The 18,920-nt window shown below is 50.9% G+C and overlaps 1 protein-coding gene across 2 annotated transcripts in view; it reads left to right on the forward strand.

The window, feature by feature from the left end:
- The window catches only part of EPHB2 (EPH receptor B2), a 134,957-nt gene that overhangs the window by 73,327 nt on the left and 42,710 nt on the right, over positions 1 to 18,920 (forward strand). For both annotated transcript variants that reach the window (XM_083802643.1, XM_083802644.1), the window contains exons 4-5: positions 11,010 to 11,165; positions 11,790 to 12,125. In XM_083802643.1, coding sequence (XP_083658769.1) covers positions 11,010 to 11,165; positions 11,790 to 12,125 — 492 coding nt within the window. The remainder of the gene's footprint in view (positions 1 to 11,009; positions 11,166 to 11,789; positions 12,126 to 18,920) is intronic.

Raw genomic sequence — 18,920 nt, forward strand, 5'->3', positions numbered from 1 at the left:
ATTTTCCATGTGCCACGTTGCATCTTGTCCTACCTCTGAGGATCTGGCTCCTTCTTCTGTGTCCACACCCTCTCGTTGGGTTGCTGTAGGCAGCAGTAAGGTCTCCTCTTTACCTTCTCTTGTCCAGGCTCAGGTCTGTCAGCTACCCCGTGCTCCAGCCACCAGCCGTCCCAGCGGCCTCCCTTGGTATTGATCCAGTATTCCAGTGTCTTCCTTGCACTGGGGAGTCCCAGACTGGACACGGTGCTCCAAGCGGATCTCTCAAGTGCCAGTGTGAGGGGATCCACTGCTGCATCATTTTATCAGGGTTGCTGCTGATAATCCACCCACATTGCTGAAGGACACAGGAGCTTTAGGACCTTAAGTCTAGTCTCATGTCCTCTGTCCTGTTTCCTTATTCTAAAACTTGACAGTGTTTCTGATTTCCCCGGAGGAGCACACCCTCTGTGTTCACGTCTGAGGTGTGAGCCTGTGTTTTTCTGGTCTCGTAAATGAGAAATCGCTACCAAGAACATCCCTGGATGCTCCCAGGCTTCATTTTCTTGGGCCGTGTTGGGTTGAACTGCAGGAGGACAGGGGTACTGGGGCAGTTCCAGCTCCTGGGAACATGTTTTAGAGGAAGGCTGGTTCTCCTCAGGTTTCATACTTCATAAATAAGCAGACTATAAGGTGTTTTCGGAAAGTGGAGGTGGATGGTGTGCAGCTGCCCTGGGTGGTGTGTGACCTCCCTCCCCATGTGGTGCTGCCTGCCTTCAGCTTCTCTGCTCGCTGCAGGCTGCAAAGTTACTGTGCAACGACATCCCCCGTGATTTAAACCACCATAACTAACCATTTTTAATCAGCCCTTATGCCAGCTCCACTCAGCACCTAGTGCTGACAAAGAACAATGTTGTCATCTGGAAAGTGGCTGCTGGCACTTCACCAGCTGGCTGTATTTTTAAGCTTGTCTAAACTGGGTGCTGAGCGGCGTTAAAACATAATGATTAAATGTGCCCATTCCAGGTTTTCCTGGCCGCTCCTGTCTCCACCTGGAAAAGCTTCTTGTGCCCTGGAAAGGCTCCTTTGGGAACTGCACCTAGGCAGGGCCTGCAGAGTGCCAGCTGGAGGTGGAGAGGAGAGCACAGGGATGGCAGGGCCCTGCCCTGCCCCTCTTGCTGCGGAGAGTCAAGGCAGATCGATTTGGAAATGGTGCTGTCAAAAATTCTGAACGCTGGCTGTGAGGGATTGAGTCAGGTGGAGATGCCCCTAAAAGCCCTTGTTCTGGGCAGTCTCAGACTTTGCACCCCTGACCCTGAAACGGATTTCCTTCCTGCTCCTTCAATATCCTTAATCACGGAGATGGGTAGAGACAGGCTGCTCACAACGCAGATATCGAGCAGCCACAGATGCACTTGGAGCCTCGGGAGCTGGAGGCACACGTCGGGGGCCTGATCCTGTCTCTGCTCACATCTGGAGATGTGCGCAGATGGGCCCTCCCTGGCCGCTTTGGTCCCCCAGGCCTGGTCATGGGGGATGTGGCGTCTGCCCGCAGCAGCGCTGCGGGTGCTGGGGGAGTGACCCCGACCTGGCACCAGGCAGCACCAGCGGAGCTTGGCCAGGACCCCCACAGACCCAGCTGAGGATGCATCTCGTGGAAAGGGCTGCGGGGGGCAGAGCAGTCTGGCAGGCTCCGTGTGGGCTCTCCCGGGCTCAGGCTGCTCCCCAACGGGGTGGGCAGACGGTCCACTTGAAGGGCTCTCGTCCAGGAAAAGCTCCCTTTTTACTTTCATGTTTCCTTTAGGATTAAAGTCATTCTTCTTGAGCTCTAAACATGGAATGTTTGTCAAGTTTATGAGAGCTTTTAGAGAGGCTTTTAGAGAGTACATCCTATCCCTTCTTTTATAGGGCTGAGATAAGATTATCTTTGTTTTAACACCAATTAAAGCAGGAAGGGTTTATAGGATTAGGGGTTTTCCATCAGTGCAACTTTGATGTCACCACTTGCTTGCTCAGTTTGCTTCTTCCCTATGTTAAAAGGCTGGGAGCTGTTCCTGTTAACATACCACCCTCCCGAGGCAGAGCTCTCCCGGCAGAAGCTTTGGGAAACATTTAAACAAGACCAAACAAAGGAACAAAATGTGAAAGTCTTAAATTCTTCTGGAGACCACTTGGAGAAAACTGGCTTACTGCTTAAACAACCACTCTGTCAGTGTGTAGCACTGCAGCGTTTACATTTATTGAAAAAGGGCATGCTTTCTGCCCTGAAAAACATTTTTTTAAAATATCAAAATAAAATAAATTGCCATAATATAAGGAATCTAAAGTAAAACCAAAACAACCCCGCAGTTTTGCAGTCAGAGGCTACAATACATGTCAGTGCATTCTCTGCACCACGTGAAAACAAGAGGATGAATAAGGAGAGCATGACATTTTGTACATCTCCTAGCACGTATCTGCACAGAAATAACTTTGTGGCTCAGTACCTCGTCTGGCCCCGGCTGGCATCACTCCACGCAAATAATCCCTCGACTCCTGGTGCAATGCTGTTTTCCACCTCAAGCTCTGGCTACTTCGGTGCGTGCCAAGCTGCTGAGACAAGGTTTTGGGGTTAAAACTGCACAGGTGGGGGCAACATCCTGAATTACCCGGTATGCCAAGGCTGGGAGCACTCCTAGACCAGCAGCGTCCAACGTTCCCGTCCTGGTGGACTTCCAAGAGGCATTGGGACAATGCCCTCAACAATATGCTTTAACTTTTGGTTAGCTCTGAGGTGGTCAGGCAGGTGGACTCTGATCCTCCACTTGATTTCAGTTTCGTACAGGAAAGCTTGCCTCTCAAGTGAGCTGTGAGTCGTCTTTGGGGCTGGCCCTTGGTATTCAGCGCCTTGCAGAACATGCAGATCCTGAAAGGTTTAGGGCTCAGGCATGTCCTGTGCATAGAGGAGGCTTCTCTCGGGTGTCTGCTAAACAGCTCTAGCAGGATTCATGCTCGATTACGGTCCTTGCCATCTGTAATCCGAGGATGCTGGGAACACCCCGGTCTCTTTGTGCTCAGACAGGGATGGAAAGCTTTCCCTTTTCTCTTTAAGATCCCCCGTGACAGGTCAGGGAGGCTGAACCACCATCAGGTAAGAAATTCCAGTCATTTCTCACTGACAGCTGAATCCCCTCACGACTGATGGATGTGCCTCGGCTCGCAGGTGTGCGTGCCCACAGGTGCGGTGGTCTAGCCAGATGCTTGAACTTCTGCACAGTGCTAGCAGGGAGGTGACCTTGTGAACCCCGCAGAGGCAGAGGACTCCAGCGACAGGAGGGATTTGCTGGCAAGCACCTGCCGTGAACCCCGTCCGAGGCAAGGACTTGGCCCTGTTGCTAGTGTGTGGGCCCCGGGACAGAGCTGCTAGGTTTTGGACGAGGGTGTTCTCAGCTGAGGTTGGTCTGGGCAGCAGGCTGATGCACATGCTCTTCCAGGAGAGCAGGGGACTGTGAGTGCCTGGCTTTGGCCCAGGTTCTGCTGCAGAGTCAGAGTGTGATGACCAGCGTCAGTGGCGTCCAGAAAGCCGACTTCCTTGGCCATCCAGTTTTCTTGGTCTTTGGAGCCTGTTTTGGGGTATTCTGAGGATAGCCTGGCTAGAAGGTTTGGGACTGTTTGTCCCTTGCAGGGTCTTTCGGTGTGCTTCTTTGGAAAGCCTCCCAAACAGGGAATCACTCTACCCTGGCTGGGCCTCTCCATGCCTCTGTGACAGCTTGGTCCTAAGGTCCCATCACACCCCCCCAGTGACTCAGTGCTGCCTTCTGCATGTGCCCACGGAGCCAGTGTGTCCCACTTTTTTTTTTTTTTTTTTTTGGCTGAATGTGTGAGTATAAGGAGTGACCTCAAACTCTGCGCCCAGTGGCGAGCTGCAAACACGCAGGGTGCAGCATGGAAGTCCTTGCTGGAGACACCTTCAAGGGAGTTGTCTGAAGGTGCCCCGTGCTGAAGCTGGGAGGCAGATGAGGTCCTCAGGGGAAATTCTGGGGAGTAGGATTGCAGAGGATGTGGGTTTTGGAGTGTTGGCACCTTTGCTTGGGAGGCAGAAAGAGCAGTACTATGGGGAGATGATGTGGTCCATCTTGATCTGCTTGAGGTGCAGGATGCTGTATAACAGCATGGGGAGTTATCTAAAAGCCGTTAGCAGGGGGAAGATACTTTTGCAGGCTTGTGCTGTCAGCTTCTGTTTCTGTCCTATGGAGAATGACTGGGTTAAACTGGAACATTTGCATTGTGGATTCTTCCTTTATTGACAACTCTTTAATCCACATCACAGAGGTCGGCTGGGCTCCACGTTCCTCTTCAGCTAATCTCATTTAACCCTGTTTTCCTTTTTGCATTTCTATCCTCTGCTCTCCAAGCGCTGTCACTGTCATTGGCAGTGACAGCACCTGGCAATGGGATTAATTGCTTATCTCAAGTATGAGGTAGCAGCGTGGGCTGCTAATTATATTTATCAGGAAGGAAATGGTAGGACCTCTGCAGTACGTGGAGGAAGGCTGTCCCAGGAAGGATGAGTGTTGAGAGCTGGCACCTAGAGGCCCAGGATCCTGTCTTTTTCAGAGCCAGCAGCCAACGCAAGGCAGGTAGGTGTTGCTGCCTGCCTCCTGCACCACAGCTCTGCAAGGCCGAATTGAATCCTCTTCCCTATGGCAGTAAGATGTCCAGGCAGAAGCATAGGTAGATCCAAAGGCAGCATTGCTCCTTCGGTTTGTCCAGAGGCCATCATTTCACGAAGGTGACAAACACTGTGAAGGCCCGGGGACAGGAACAAGCAGAGACTGGGCAACTTTTGCAGGTGAGGCAAAGTGTTTTTGTATAGTTTGGTCCCAAGGTACAGACCCAGCTAGGGGAATGTGCATTTAGAGCTAATACACCTCTGAGGGGAACTGGGAGACCTTTGATCATGGCTCGGTGCTTTGAGGGATGTGGCCGCCAAGGTGGGCTGCTCCAGTGAGAACCGTTCACATGCAGAACTAAAAAAAGGTTCAAGGCATAAGGAACAGAATGGGGAAGAATACAGGAAAAAGTGACAATGTCGTTAAAAAACCCACCTCATCTTGTAACATAAGAAGAAAGCACGGTTCATGAAAGGAAAAAAGGGTAAATTCAGAGCTGGTTGGACATGAGATTCTTCTGCAAAGGACAAGATCATAAGCACCCCCCCACACACCATGAGCAGTAGCAACCTGGAAGTACTGGTGAAGGGGACTCTAGGGTCTGTGGTTCAACCGCCCACTTGTAGCTGGGGTGCCACCAACATTAGATCGAGGCAGCCACAGCATTTAACTGAGTCTCCCCCGGGGAGATCTCTGTGACCTGCCCCAGGGCTGCATCACCTTCTGGAGAAGGAACTTTTCCTAATATTCAGTCTGAACTTGTCGTCCTTGTCCATGGTCATTACCTGGTCCCTGAGAAGGGGTTGGCTTTGTCTTCTTTGCATCTGCCCCTGAGTAGTTGCAGCTACAGTTATATCTCCCCCTCTTAACCCAGTTAACCCATCCCAGCTCCCTCTGCCTCTTCTCATATGCTCCGTGCATCAGGGCTGGCTGTCTTGGTGACCCTCCGCTGGACTCTCCATATTGCCCTTGAGCTGTGTGACCCTAAACTGGCCTCAATTCCCCAGCAACAGCATCCCCCGTGCCTGGCAGGGGAAAACACCTCCCTTGACGTGGCATGGCCTTCCTGGAATGGCCCAGGACCTGTTTTTCCATATCCTCAATGAGAGCAAATTGCTGGCACCCCACTGGTGTGGCACCACGAGCTCCAGTGCAGGGCAGCCCTGTAGTCTGTGGGCATGGGTCAGGTAATTAGGATGGCGGTGCTAATGAACAGAGGGGGGTGTGTGTGTCAGTGGGAGAGGGCTGGAGGGGGACGAGAGGCAGCTGGGAGATAAGGCTGGGGATTTAAGACTCATCAGACCCTAACTGACAGAGCCAGGGCTGCTGCTTCCCATCAGCTGTTAAAAAAGCCTTGCTCGAGTGGAAGAAGGCTGCCAGGAGAAAAAAAAGGCAGGCAAAGAGAGCTGAGGATGGCCACTCCTCAGAACCATTAGCATGGATTTAAGGTGCCATTTTGGAAACTTCTATTATAAGAGAGACCTGCTCATACTGAGCTGTTTGCAGAAGAGGTCTGTGCAATGCTACGATGGATTCTAAAGTCCAGGGCAGTTTTCATGCAGAGGCACCTATGTGGAGCTCAAACTGAATTAGTTATAAAGGAGGTTAGAGAGAGGCAGTGGGACATGGGGCATGCAAACAGGCATCCCCTCTGTGGCCTGTCCTGCACACTAGTCCGAAGGCTTTTCTTTCAAGCTGAGCCACAGGATGCCTTTCTCTATGCGGCTGTGGGCCGCGCAGTGCTCTGGGGAGGAGGGCTGGAAACCTGGGGCCAGCATTGCCTTGAGCAGCAGGTGATGCCGAAGTGGAGATGCGTCCCACACCCGTGACCCTCCTGCAGGGTAAAGCAGGGCCCCAGGGAGCTTCAGGTCCTGCTCGGTGGAGGGCCAGGAGCTCCCTGTCCAAGGCCTCCTTCCATCTGGGCCCTGATATGGAGGGGGAGGTCACAGGACTGCGTGAGGCTGAAATCAGCCAGGAAGGCGATGGGCTGGAGGGGCACGGAAAGGCAGTGGGAGAGCAAGAGGTAAATTGCAAGCTTCCTCTCTTCCCCAGCAAGGAAACCTTTCCTCACTGCGGTGCTCCCTCCCCTGTGCTTGCTGCGTAGGAAATGAGGACACTGGGCACTTCTTAGGTCTTCCTGCTCTTAAGAGAGCTGCAGCCCCTGTTCCTAGCAAACCTGCTGCTGCCTCATAGCCATACTCCAGAGAGGCAAACATCCATGCCTGTGTGCAGCAGAGAGGCAATTGAAAGTCCATATGTTTCCCATGAACCCCTATTATCAGTCCTCCGGTTGGTGCTAGAGGTGGAGGAACTCACCACGTGGTAAGCTGCAAAGCACTCCTGCTTCAGTGATGAGCACTGTCAAGGTAATAGCCCTCCTGGGATAAAGGATGTTATGATAAATAAAGCAGTTCTGCCATAGGATGCTCTCTATGCTTTTCACAGTTTCTGCTCCTCTCTCCAAGCAGGAGTTTCTAGAGGGGCTCTGCCCCCAGCTCCCATTGCAAGCAGAAGGGAAAGCAGCAAGTCCCAGAGCTTCTGTCACTACCCAGGGCAGAAAATGGGTGTCCTGACGTCTTCCAGCGAGTGAGGAGAACATCCATTCTGTCCTAGTGGAATTCGTTTTAGCCCCTGTGTGAAGACTTGTGCTTGGATTTGCTATTTACTTTGGAAACAAGGAATTGGGTGGATTCCAAATTAAAAGCTGTTTCCTCACTCAGGAAGACCTGGAGGGAACAAAACAGTTTTGAACAAAATAATTAAATTACTTTTGGAAGATGTCATTACTTGACCAAAAAAAAAAAAAAAAAGAGGCTTTGCATCAAATTTCAGTGATTTTGCTGTCTTTCAGCGTGATTTCAGAACATTTCAAAGAAGTCATACCAAAATGTTCTCATTTTGCAGGATTATTATGTCCCAGGTCTGTGGGGAACACTTCCTGTAGAGGAAGATAGGTGCCAAAAGCGGTGGCCGTGTTTTGAAGGGCACATGAAAGGAATTTTAGCAGCCCAGCTTGGTATGTTCTGTTGAGCAGTCATTCACTCCCCGAGTTTTGCCCCATTCCAAGAGCAGCGTGTGCAGAAGTGCTGATGGCAGCTGGTGGGGAGAAGCGGGGCACTCGCTTAGACCATGCAGTGTGCAGCCAGCCCTGCTGGGACCCCCAGCCTTTCACCCTGTGCCAGACTAAACCTTGGGAACTCTTTCACCCTTGTCCCTTGGGTCACTAAATCGCAGCAGTGCAGGTATCATTTTGAGGTATCCCTATCCTGATGCAAAAGAAGCTGTATAGGAAAGTTGTTATTTTTAAAATAAGCCTTGGGAAGGTGAAAGAGGCCCATGTCTCAAAACTTCTTTGGTCAAATGACCCTATAATTCACCCTGAATGTCAGGCTAAAGTAATTGTATGTGTTGTTTTTATCTTGTTTCAAAAATTGGTATTAGTACAGGGGCCATGTTATCATTTCAGCTGCAGAGCCACCATCACTTCTCTGTAACAAAGAACTGGCACGTGCAGTCCAAACGGTTCAGGAGCATCTGAGTGGGATCAGTGCACACAAATCCATGAGCCCTGATGGGATGCATCCACGTGTGCTGAAGGAGCTGGCAGATGTGATTGCCAAACCGCATCATCTTTGACAGGTGTTGGAGAACAGGAGAGGTGCCTGAAGACTGGAGGATAGCCAGTGTCACTCCGGTCTTTAAAAGGGCAAGGAGGAAGATCCAGGAAACTACAGGCCAGTCAGTCTCTCCTCTGTCCCTGGAAAGGTGTTGGAACAGCTTGTTCTGGATGCCATCTCCAAGCAATTGGAAGAAAAGAAGGTTATGAGGAGTAGTCAGCATGGATTCCCCAAGGGGAAATTGTGTTTGACCAACCTCGTAGCCTTCTGTGGTGGCATCACCAGCTGGGTAGATGGGGGAGAGCAGTGGGTGTCATCTACCTTGACTTTAGCAAGGCTTTTGATACTGTCTCCCACGACATCCTGCTAGCAAAGCTGAGAAAGTGTGGGATAGGCGAGTGGACAGTAAGGTGGGCTGAGAACTGGCTGAGCTCAGAGGGTGGTGATCGGCGGCGCAGAGTCCGGCTGGAGACCTGTGACTAGCGGTGCTCCCCGGGGGTCGGTGCTGGGTCCGGTCTTGTTCAACATCTTCATCGACGACCTTGACGAGGGAATAGTGTCCACCCGCAGCAAGTACGCCGATGGTACAAAGCTGGGAGGAGTGGCCAGCACGCCAGAAGGCTGTGCTGCCATTCAGCGAGACCTGGGCAGGCTGGAGAGCTGGGCAGGAAGAAACCAAATGAGGTTTAACAAAAGCAAGTGTAGAGTCCTGTCCCTGGGAAGGAACAACCGCACGTATCAGTACAGGCCGGGGGACGACCTGCTGGAGTGGAGCTCTGCGGAGAAGGACCTGGGGGTCCTGGTGGATGACAGGTTGGCCATGAGCCAGCAGCGTGCCCTGGTGGCCAAGAAGGCCACCTGATCCTGGCGGGCATTAAAAGGAGCGTGGCCAGCAGGTCAAGGGAGGTGATCCTCCCCCTCCACTCTGCCCTGGTCAGGCCTTACCTGGAGCACTGTGTCCGGTTCTGTTGGTGACCTAAGTGAAAACTCAAGATGATTTTGGAGGAGGGAAGATGAAAATTCACAAGTCCTTTTTTTTTGTTTTCAAAGGAAAAAAAAATTCTTCTCTGTACTAACTCTTGCTTACAGAAACCCCGAGTATATGTTTTTCCCGGGCTGTTTTTTCTGATCTACCTCATTCCTGACAAACTTGGCACTGAACTGAAGTAGAAGTTGGTTTAACTTGTTTCAGTGCAGAAGCCACCTGCCACCCCCCAGGCTCTTCATACTGCACAAGAAATCAGCAGTGGCGGAAAGTTGCAACCAAGACTAATCACCGAGAGCCATGATGATAAATAGGTATAGCCAAGCTTTTGCATTGGCATTGGTGATCCTTTGAGTTGGAAAAGATCTTCTGGTGCTTTAGTCTTTGCACTGATATTTTTAGCCATATGTACTGTATCTGTTAATACCGTATTTCACATTGTGGTCCAGCCTTCACCAGCCGTCTCTTGCAGGCACCACACACTCCCGGAGCCACCCTCATCCGTCATGCCTTGCTCGACACAAATTTTTTGAGTGGCTGTTGCTAGTGGTGCATCTTCATCAATAGTGGGCGGCTTAGAGGTCAGAGCCCCAGCAGAGCTAGACCCCATCATGCTGCTGCTTGTGTGGCTGAGCCCTCCAAACAGTGTGATGGCTTGATTAGCAATGGAGTAAACGAGGAAAATAATGAAGAGCAGAAATGGTGGGCACTAGCATGAATGTAAAATTCTTAGGAAGAGTGGAAGAGTCAGCAGTGCTTTGTACAGGTCAGTTCTGCCTCCCCTAAAAGGAAGACACCCCCCTCTCCCCCCCAAAGGCTTTAGAAGAAAATGAGCAGCCAGGATCCCACGCCGAGAGTGAAGATGCTCATGTGGCTGAAAGGACTGGTTGAGAGATGGTAGCAGAGTTGTGACAGGTTGTGAGGTGATCTCTAAGAAATGAGACCTTGGCACTATGATAAGTAGTCCAGGTGGTACACTGGTGGGTAAAAAACAATTTGGACTTTGCTAATTTTGAGAAAAGAATAGAGAATAAAATAGTGAATATCATGCTTCTTGCTTTGGACATGACAGAGGTTTGTACAATCCTAAGGGGAGGAGGTGGATGACCACTGAGTGTTTGTTGTCAATGCAAGTGTGAGTTTACATCAAACGACTTGGCAGCTTTGAAGCAGGGGACAGCAGGTCTTCACACAGCACATAATTACTCCACGGAGCCCCTTGCTTCTACATGTAATGGGTGCAAAAAAAAAATAAATTATGTGGAATAAAAAATAGACCGGGTAACTTAGTGAAAGAATGCAAAGAGCCTGCCTCTTAGGAAGTCCCTGAACTATGAACTGTTGGAAGGTGGGAAGGTATTCTGGGCAATGCACGTGCCCAGCCTGTGCCGTCCTCCTTGGGAGGCTGCTGTTGCAGGGAGGACTATGGTGGCTGTGGACCACAGCTCAGAATATCCTACATGACTGTGGATTAAAATCCCCTTTGTAGTTCTAAGGCTCATCGAGTAGACCCTGTTCTGCGCTTGTGGTTGGGAACACAGTGGGAGAGACATCTGCATGGGAACCCCATCTCTGTAGGCGGTACGAGCAGCAGTGCCTGTCTTTTCAGGGCCTTTGGACCAGCTGCTCTTTCTCCACTTTGTTTATTTCAACTAGTCAGGTTTTGGCTTTGGACACTGCAAAGCCCCAGGGGTGTTTTCTGGCAGTGTTGCCGGGCTCTGGGCATCCCCATCAGCCCTCCTTCCTTGCTGCTCACTGCTGCTCTTGGTTTTCTTCCAGGCTGCCCATCAGGGACTTTCAAGGCCAGCCAAGGGGATGAAGGATGCATCCACTGCCCGATTAACAGCCGGACAACTTCGGAAGGGGCCACCAACTGCGTTTGCCGAAATGGATATTACCGGGCAGATGCTGACCCTGTCGACATGCCGTGCACCAGTATGTGGGCTCTGGGCAACTGGGGAGGGTGGCACACAGCTGGGGAAGGAGACATCAGTCAAAGCACAAAGGTCGCTGTCTCAGTGGGATTTTGGAGGAGATTTCCTGCTGGCCACTGTCTGAAAGGCCAGGGTGCTCAGAGCCCCTTGTCTGGAGTGCCCTTGCAGTGGGGACTTTTTCTTACCATGGGCCAGTTTGTGCTCGTAAACATTGCACATGCATACAGAACAGAAATTTGGGCAGCTCTGTGCAGCTCTAGTCCATGGGATGACTTCAGTGTAGGGCTGCACCTGAATGCAAAGACCTGTGTGTAGGCACTCAGGAGTTTAGTGCAAAGGCTAGGAACCAGAAGCTACAAAAAATAACTGGTGAATTTTGTTCATGGGCACGGTGCGGACATATCAGGAGGGGCTGGCCTGGGTTAAGTAGGCAGGTTTTTTTCCCACTCCTGCTTTTGGCTGTTCAGCTTGCTGCACACACCTCTGACACTAAGAGAAGCAGCAAGCTGCGGCTTGTCTGGGTCTGGGGAAGAGGAGGTGGTGCAGGACAGACTGCTATGGCACAGGTCCTGTAGCAACGAGCAGGGCTCCAGCTCTCACACCTTTCTGTCTATTCCCTTCACAGCCATCCCGTCTGCCCCCCAGGCCGTGATCTCCAGCGTGAACGAAACCTCTCTGATGCTGGAGTGGACCCCACCGCGGGACTCGGGGGGCCGGGAGGACCTGGTGTATAACATCATCTGCAAGAGCTGCGGCGCCGGCCGCGGGGCGTGCACGCGCTGCGGGGACAACGTGCAGTTCGCCCCGCGCCAGCTGGGCTTGACGGAGCCTCGCATCTACATCAGCGACCTGCTGGCCCACACGCAGTACACCTTCGAGATCCAGGCGGTGAACGGCGTCACCGACCAGAGCCCCTTCTCCCCGCAGTTTGCGTCAGTGAACATCACCACCAACCAGGCTGGTAAGAAGCAAACCCCTGTCACCCACCGGGCCCCTCCAGGCTGAGACCCTGGGGAAGGGATGTGGGAGGCAGAGGCTGATCCCCTGGGTAAGAGGTGCTGGGTGAAAGCCTGTGTGGTGAGCAGGACTTGACGGGGAGGGAAGATGGAGTGAGATGTGGCGTGGTGTCTCTTGCTCTTTAAAAAATGGTGATGAAAGTACACGGGCAGATGCAGTGGCCTGGCAAATCCTGGATGAATCCCAAGTCTCAGATAAGAAAAATACCCCTTATTTCAGTGAAAAGCTGGAATGTGCTGCAAGGCGGAGCTGCCATCCCAGCTACCACAGCAGACCAGCTCGTGTCACAGTCCTCTGATGTCTCAGCATTCCCCTCTGGCATCGGACACGTAACCGCTTCCGAAGTGGTTTCTTTGGTGCCAGCGGGTGCACACACCGTAGGTGCCTTTAATCCTGGCTGCTGGCAGCACTGCAGACACAGCGGCAGCTTTCACCGCTACTGGCAGCCCCTGTTGGTGCTCCTGCTTCCCGAGGAGAGAAGGTAAGATCAGCTCCAGCGTTTCGACACCAGCTGCAATCTCTGCTCAGAGAAAGCACAGCCCATGGCCCAAATGCCAGCACAGGTCCTGAAAGCAGAGGAAGGCTGTAGAGATGAGGAGCCGGGAGCCAGGTATACGGGATAGCTGCCTGGGAAGCTTCTCCAGGTCCTGTGCTCCTGCAAGCCACCCGCCAGTGCTCACAGGCCCCTCTCCACTGCTCGTGGTAAAGAAGACCAAGTGGCAGAGCTGGAGGGGTTTCACCCAGGGCCACCAGCTTCTGTGCTGGCCCAGGAGGCTGCTCCCCCCAGGTTTTGCTCGGGAAGGGATGCATCTGGGTTGCTGGCAGTGCGGCATCCTAGGAGAGCCACAGGTGGCAGCTGTGCTGATGGCAGAGCGCCCCACAGGGCTGCTGGTCAGGGGCTGCTCTCCCTGTCCCTCCTGGAAGCCATCTGGAGCTGGAGCACCTCTTGGGGCTGGGTCCGTGCTAAATCCAATTGCACAGTGAAAGTGCACCAATATGGTACGAGTGTGTGAGGGAACAAGCGAGTTTCTGCGGTCTGTCTGAATGCTGCAGTCTGCGTGCAGGGGTTGTGAACGTGCCCCAGGCTGCCCTGGGCACTGCATTACCTTCAAGACCATTTGGGCTGATGTACAGCAGCAGTGGTATAGGTGGGCATCTCTTGGTTGGGCATACGGAGTGCTGAGCCGGAGAAACCTGCAGAAATATTTTGGTCATCCACGAACCGTCAGAGTGACTGCTGATTAGCTCAGAGTCATGTAGTCACGATATTTCCAATATGGCATCAGAATACCTGAAAGCAGAATTAGCATGGCACCTGACCATGGTTTGGCTGCGAGCAGGAACACAAACGCTCGTGACACAGAGAGAGGAACCGGTCTGGGACAGTGACTTACTGCAGCGTCCTTCGCAGAGCGGGCTGTGCCTGGGGGAGATGGGATGGTGTGCGGTGCGAAGTGGCTAGGAGGGGTCTCTGCATTCCCCAGCACAGACCCACCCCACCGAGGAGTTATTTAGCACTTGCGTTTCACACTTTGCAATTATGTGGTGTACTTGTTACCTCGATGTATGTATGGCCTGTGACTTCTTCCAAATTGGCAAAACTGAGAGTTGAGTTGAAGGCAAATCCTCTTGCAGTCCCCTGATCCTTGATCCTCCTCCTCGTGTTTTTCTTGTTTGATTCTCCTTTATTATCGAGACTCACACTTCTCAGCCTGCGTGATGTCTCTTTTAATATATCTATTCATTAGCGCTAAACAGTAACTGCTTGCTAATTCCTCTGTAATTAGAGGCTCTGAATTCTTCAGCTTACTCTGCCTGGCAGCCTCCATGTAGATCATTAGCAGTTGGTAACATAACCTGCAGACACAAAGGCAGAGCTGGGACAGGAGAATGGAGGGTGTTGTACCCGTGAGAGGAGGGTACGGAGAGGGAGGGGAGGGATGAGCCTGGGAATTGTGGCTATAGCTGGCCTCTTTGCACGGGGAGGCTCTGGCTTGGGCAGCCAGCTGGGGCTCTGTCTCAAGCAGAGCAGGGGACTGAGCAGGTGACAGGGTTTTGCTCTTGCGGCAGCCAGGTGATGCCCACCACCATCACAAGAAGTGCTGTTCCCACCTGGACTCACTGGTGGACACAAGGCTTGAGGACACGAGAAGCTGTAAAAGATGGATTTGGGGTGGGGTGGCTGTGCATGGACAACACATGTCAAGCCGGCAACTGCACGTGAATGAGAAGGTTGTATATTGAAGGCTGGCCTTAGAAAATATCAATAATCATGGTTTTATATTGAAAGCTAGCCTTAGAAAGCAAAGCAAAATCACCCTGGTTCACCCAGGGATAAATGGGTGACTGCTGGGGGACAGGTGCAGTACCTGTGTTTGGTGCTTTTGAGAGTGAGCAGAGATGGCATAGCAGCAGCGGCATCTTTAACCTTCAGATATCATAAATTCTTCAGCATCCCAGAGAAAGGCTGTTGTGTGAGAGTGGGAAAACAACCCCTGTAGAATGGCCAGGGCGCAAACACTGGGTGGGACTGGAGGAGTGAAGCTGGTGGATGTGGTGGCATGGTGGGAGCTGACCCTAAAGAGAAACTTGAGATCAAAGAAGGTGACACACCATTCACCTTCCTGTTCTCCCAGAGAAAGACAGCAGCAGTCATCGCTGTTATTTCGCTCTCCGATGATTAATTGCTGCCATCATTTAAAACATGCACTTTGTTTCTGGTCTGGATTTCACTGACATTTTATCTAGATCAACCGAACTTATTTTGCAGTTGTCTTGTGGCAGTAGGACATTTCTCTTCATGTAGACACAGACTGCAAGTAGCTTCTCCCAAGGAAAAATAAGCAATGATACCAAGATCAATCATCCTGTCTTACTATGAGGTGGCTTTCCAGAATGGGACTCTTCCTTTAGCTCTTTGCGGACACTTTCATATTCTCAATCATACATTTTTTAAATTTACATATTGTACCCAGTAGCAGCACTACTACAAATAATCTACTTCCCTTTCTCCACTCACTGTTTGCTTTCCACATTCAAGGACTGTGCTGTCTCACTCAGCTCTGCGATGAGCTCCTACCTCCCTGGTAGTCTCTCTGACAATGTCTTGGTCCCTTCAGATGCTGCTTCCCTGGATGAAATACCCCATTTTGCAAGCAGCATCTACATTTGGGTTTCCAGACCCAAGCATAACCTTATAATGGTCTTCATGGGCTCAGCCATCAAGTTATGACCATTGCTCTGTAGAGAAGTTGTCCCCAACACTGCCATTTTGAACACTTTATAAGTGGTTTGCCAGCAAAGTTTTCACATCGTCCCCTAGATCTCTGATAATTTGATGGAGAGTGCTGCCTGCGCTCTGCTGGACAGTGTGAGACCCCATAGAGTGACAGTCTTCCTACAATAACCTCGTTTGAATCTAATTTCATGTGTTGTAGGTGATGCTGATGCTGGGCCTAGTGTCTCACATGTTTTAATGTTACCTAATCTGCTGAACTCCTGAGTTCATGCAAAAAATCAGGACAGTCTGACAAGAGCTACTTCGACCGTCATGCTGCCGTTCTTGATTTGGTCCATAGCCCAGCAAGGCTTGTGGAAGGGACATCTGAGATCTTGTGGTTCACCATCCTGTTTGCAGCAGCATTATCACCAACAGCAGATTGGTTTTCTTGAGTTCTAGAGAACTCCACCTATCTGGTGAACTCCCCCAGGCCGACATCACCCTCCTGGAACAGATGCTTTTCATAATTTCTGCCCTGTCTCTGTGGCTCACGCCCCTTGTTACATCCTCTATCCCTGCTGAGAAGAGTTGATTCCACCCTTTTTTAGCTGCTCTCCAAGCAGTTGTAACTGAGATTAAATTCACCCTTACTGTCTTCATCAGTAGAAGGGTTCGTAAGGGGTTTGTAAGCCTTGTGCTCCAGGCTGCTGACTGCCTTGGTCGCACTTTGTTGGATCCTCTGCAGTTCCTCCTAGTCTGTGGCCTTGTGTCCCATGTTGGCTGGTGTTGATATTGTGTTAGCTGGCCTTAGATTACCCAGGTTTGCCCTTTACATAGCATTATTGCCTTTTCAGTCCCATCAGCAAAGGGACAGAGCAGAGAGGAGCCTTAAGGGTCAAGCCATCTCTTCTTAGGAGAAGGTTGGTCAATAGAGAGCGTGTGAGAAGGCCGACATCGGCCTGCGCTGGGAGGTGGTGTACTGCATCTTTCTCTTACATGAGTGGCTTAAAACGATCAAAGGTATTTAACCTGCAGAAAGGCAGCTTTTGTTAGAACAGAAAGTGTAATACTTCCCTTTTTAAAATATAAAAATTTTAAATTTTTAAATTTAATTTAAATGTAATTGATTAAATTTAATTAAATTTAAATTTTTAAATTTTTAAAAATTATGAAGGACCAAAATCAGCACAAGAGAAATAAAGAGGGCTTGGAAGAAATGTTCCCTTTCCCCCACCTCCCTGCTCCCTTGCTTCTCAGCAAGCTTCTTCAGGACCCCTAAGCTCCACGCTGCATTTTTGCCACAGACTGCTCACCCTCCATTTCCCTGCCTGTTTCACCCTGCAGCCAGATGGTACCTCGCCCACAAAGCCCAGCAGCTCTCCAAGGAGGGAGGTCCAGGACTTTCCATCTGGCACATCCACTCCTGTCCTAAAGGACCACGATGTGCAAAAGAAAACAAACACACCCTGTTTCAGATACACGGTGCCACAAAAAAAACCAAACAACTTTTCTCAGTCATTCCAGAGCAAGAGATCTGTGCCAGGAGGGTGGCTGAGAGGAGAGCTGAGAGCCATGCCAGCATCCTAGTAGCGAAGGAGCAGGAGGGAAGCCAGGGGTCAAGGAGCTGAGCATGGCCCAGTGCTTGGGATAATGACACTTGACTAATTGAGGACCATGCTATGTGTCAGCCCTCTCACTTGTGGTGACACACAGCCCCTGCTTGCTAATTCGTGGCTATTCTTTGGGGAGGTCTAAGGAGGGGGAAAATCTTGGTGCTGGGAGGATTTTCAGGATCCATTCATGCTGTGGACAAGCTGAGTGCCCTGGGAAACTTGTGGAGGGAAAGGGCTCCTTGGGCAGGGATGTCTTAAAAAGCACATGGGAAGGGCTGCTCTCGGTATCAGGCTGTGGCTTCTGCTCGTTGAGAAGGGAGGAGAAAGCGCTGATCTCCAGATTCCACAGGCAAATTCAAGACCTCCCAGTGCTTGGGGGAACAAGAACATCCAGATTGTTGAGAATGCGTCCCTTTTGTGAGGGACTCTTTTGTCGTGCAGGGTAAGGGATGATTAATTCCAGTGTCAGAGGCTCTTGGCTGCAAACAGAACCCAAATGAGCTGCAATAAAGCTCTGGGACAAGTACCACACTGTGAGTACCAGCTAGCGTTTGACATCAGAAGCAGGTATTTGTTCCTAATAAACTGATCAGGAGAAGCATCCACAGCAGGCAGCAGAGTTCAGTGGCCCATCCTCTCCTTTATCGTGCGGGTACAGATAACTTGTTCTGTTTATTTGCATTATTATTATGGTTAGATCAGCATGTTGTGACGTGGGGCCTTTGGCTAGGGAGATGTACAGCTCATACCAGTGCACTAGATTCATGTCAGACATTGTTAGGGTTTAAATCTCTGCATCGTGGTAGATATCACTGCCCAAATGCTTGCATCCCAGCCAGGTGTTGTCTATAGGACCAGGCTGTCCCGTGGTGCCTGTGAGCTCAAGGACACCTGACAGTTTCAATGGTTGAAAGCAAGTGCGTGGACCACTCCACTGCACTTCTGTCTGCTGTGGATGTCTTGTGGCTGGACTGAACCCAGTATGGTCCTTATGCAAAGGGTGGGGAATTCAGACACGAACAATGAAGCACAGGTGGGACAGATCCTGGGAGCACCAGAAGGGAGGAATTTTCCCTTGCCTTCAACTAAGAAAAAAATCCCTCGTAGCTGAGGTCCATGAGCTTTTCTGCTGAATTCACAACTTGAGGCCATACACGTGGAACACATGGACTCTTGTTTTTATCTTTTCACTTACATTTTGCATCAGTAGACCTGTCTGGCTTCCTCCCTCAGAGGGATACACAGCAGTGGCACATGCTCTTCCAGACACTAATCAGGAGCCGTGCATCTCCTGTTCTCTCTTGAGCTGCTCCTAGCCTTGTCCTGAGCTGGCTGCAGTTGGGAATTACTTGGAATGCAAGGCTGGACTGCATACAGCAAGGTGTGTACACCAGCTGTCGTGAAATCTCACTGCCATTTCAAAAATCAGAGCGAAACTTCAGATGGTCATTACATATACGCCTGGTTACCCATGTTCAAGAGAGCTGGACTGTGCTGGTAGCAGGTACAGAGAAAGGCCGATAAGGTGAGTGGGACCCAGGAGAACTCACGTTACAAAGAGGAGACCAACAAGGCTTTGTGTCTTTAGTCTTGGTGAAGGAGATTTAATTGCTGCCTGTAAGGATACGGTAGGCTGGAGGGACACCAAAAAGGCAGAAGAGTTATTAAAGCAGAAGGACAAGCAGATGGTACAGATTGCCTGGTGATACTGTTAGAAAGGTAGACGAGCAAAAATTTCCTGAGCTGTGGAGCCATCTCCCATGTAGAGGAGCCAGGGTAGAAGCCTGTTTGCCTGTGTGATAGGGCAAGCAGGAGTGTTTAGGGTTATTCCTGAGGTCCCTTTCTTCTTTGGGAGGCTTCACTGTATGTGCTTCTCCGACAGCTTGGCCTGCTCCCCAAACCCAAA

This window comes from Anser anser (genome assembly GCF_964211835.1).
Source record: "Anser anser genome assembly, chromosome: 17".
In the NCBI taxonomy this organism is placed as follows: Eukaryota; Metazoa; Chordata; class Aves; order Anseriformes; family Anatidae; genus Anser; species Anser anser.